Source organism: Montipora capricornis, chromosome 7 (genome assembly GCF_036669925.1).
Source record: "Montipora capricornis isolate CH-2021 chromosome 7, ASM3666992v2, whole genome shotgun sequence".
NCBI lineage: Eukaryota > Metazoa > Cnidaria > Anthozoa > Scleractinia > Acroporidae > Montipora > Montipora capricornis.
The window spans coordinates 18,584,515-18,587,014 of record NC_090889.1 but is presented as its reverse complement, the minus strand read 5'-3'; the positions used below and the strand labels follow the sequence as shown (position 1 = coordinate 18,587,014).

The window sequence follows — 2,500 nt, the reverse complement described above, 5'->3', positions numbered from 1 at the left end:
TGAGCCCGCTATGTCCTGCCCATTCCCGAGTTTACAGTAATTTTGCTGTTGTTAAGTGAGCCCACACAATACTCGCCAGCCCAGCGAACGCAAACGAAAAAGAGACTGCTGCTCGCAGGGTTCTTTAAAAGTGCTTAAGCTGTTCCACTGACTGTTATCTTTCCCTCACAAAGAAGTTTCAAATCCGCAATTCCAATAATCTGGAAATCATATATTGTATATATTATTCAGTGTTCCTGTGGATTTTGACCCCTCCTGATTGGGGTCTGAGTCCTCTAAACGACGGGGAGGGTGAAGGGCTGGTAGGGGTTAGGGTTCGATATTCAGACGATGCTTTATATCTGGTAGCCTTAATTTCGGCCGCTTCCTCCGCTCGTCAGGTTTGAGCAGAGTTATGGAGACATTAATGACATTAGGGGAAATGAATATCACTTTGAAGGCTTGTAAAATGAGCGTTGTTTTCTTTATCATTCTAACCTTTAGTAAATGTTTGGAGCCGATCGAAAAGTGGAGGAAAAGTTCATACCTTTACCGGGCATTCAAAGGTACAACATTAATTCTATTACCATTTAAGCTTGAAGCTAATTAATAAGCTAATGGGGAAATGGCTGTAAATTTACTTTGATCTTATCACTTTACTGATCGTAGTTGAGACAAACTGGTTTCTAAAATAACTGATGCAGAGTCCTAAATAACACCGCTCCTGTTTGTTTATACGAAAATGGCATTTGCATAATGACAAGCAGAAGGTTTTTGGACGCCTTTGGCAATGTTGGCGCATGCTCAACAGATGAAAGTCAGAGGAGAGTCTCCTTGAACGCGACGTAAAATATCAAGGGAAAGGGAGACTGCTAACAAGAAAATTAGACAGTTGAAGTGTATTAAAACAAGAGAAGATATTTCGGAAAAATCTTTTAAGTAAACGAGAACTGGTAAAAACCGTTATCAATGCTTGTAGAAAAAAAAAACAATTGAAACAAAAACCAAAAACAAGCTAAAATTATTTTTACTATATGCTATATCGCTAATTTAATGTCACTTGAAATGAATGGACTTTAGTTCAACATCGTGTTGGAAGAAAATTAGATTCTCTCAACTTTGCACGATCTACATCGGGAAAACACGTTCATCCTGCTGCCCAACGTTTCTTTTAGGAAATTCAAGGTAAAGGACTAACTTTGTCAGTCTTGTCCGTTATATCCGTCGCGATTCACCTTTTTTTGTTGGTTTAAAGTTTTTCAAACCATTTCAATTTTTTTGTTCATTTTTTATTATCATAACTCCTAATTAGTTATTTGGAAAGAAGGAACGACTGCTTTTGTTGGTGTTTGTGTATTTTACACATCGAGGCACGAACTGAATCCCATCGAGGAAAAAGATAGAACCCAGGGTTACTCCCAAAAATCCATTTCTATTATAGTTCGAACATCTATCCAACTTATTATTGCACATTCTATTACATGATTTTTCACCACCAGGCGATAACAAAAATCATGCTTCACCCAGAGACATCAGCACTTGTTATTACAGCAGCATTGGATGGCGTTGTGAAAGTCAACTCCCTTGACCTCATGGAGGAAATCTACAGGTTATACACCTAACCTAAACCTAAGACAGTTTTCTTTCTCTATAAAGAAGGGTTACTCATTAGCTTAGTAGGCGGAGTATTTGACTACCGTGCGGGAAGTCGTGGATGGGATTTTGTCGAACCTACATTCAGGGTCTTTAAATGACTGTGGAGGAAATACATGTACATGCTACTTTGTAATAACATATGAAAAATTTGACTTTCTCGTCATCTCAGATTTAGGGTAATGAATGATTACATGTACGACGGTATACGTAAAGCGTAGGCTCTCTCATAGTGATTGTTCATAAATGCTGTGGGACACCATAGGCCTCGAAATTAGGGTCTCGATGAGAAGTCACTATCCAGTAAACGTTGGCCAAACGTTTTGTCCTTTACTTAGATATGCTTAGAGTGTGCGTAATTGCGGTTACAAGGACAAAGACTGAAATCTTTGCACAGATTGACAATGCTGGTTGAAACTGCATGTCAGATGGTGACTTATCCACCGGATAAAGTTATCCGGCCAATGAAGAACTGGGGCCAGGTTGTCACGATCAGTGCGTCAAAACCGGATCCCTCGTGTCCAAGGCCTAATTTGCTTGGCCAAGTTGATAATACCTGGTAGGGGACCTCTATTCAAATTGTATTGCATCTTGCTCTTGAAAAATCGAGAGTGCAGAGTACCCTTTATTGCGACCGAAAGCTTGAGGGAACTCGAGCGCTTTTGCTCACCTCGCACACATGACCTTTGTGCAAAAGCAGTGAAAAGTAAAAAGGAGTCGAAACAGCTGATTATAAAGTTCTATGTGAAGAAGGGCAAAGAAAATCAACCTGACGTCAGGCGGCGTTGAATCAATCGTTTCCAAAGTAGATAGGTTCAAGAAGAGCAGTCCCAAACTTCATAAGAAACTACATCCTTGAGTGGTTTGC

The 2,500-nt window shown here is 39.8% G+C and overlaps 1 protein-coding gene across 1 annotated transcript in view; it reads left to right on the top strand.

Moving 5' to 3' along the window:
* LOC138056357 (uncharacterized) overlaps positions 1 to 2,500 on the top strand; it is a 168,545-nt gene that overhangs the window by 108,913 nt on the left and 57,132 nt on the right. The window contains 2 exon segments of the mRNA XM_068902140.1: positions 484 to 545; positions 1,479 to 1,588. Of these exon segments, the coding sequence (XP_068758241.1) occupies positions 484 to 545; positions 1,479 to 1,588 (172 nt within the window).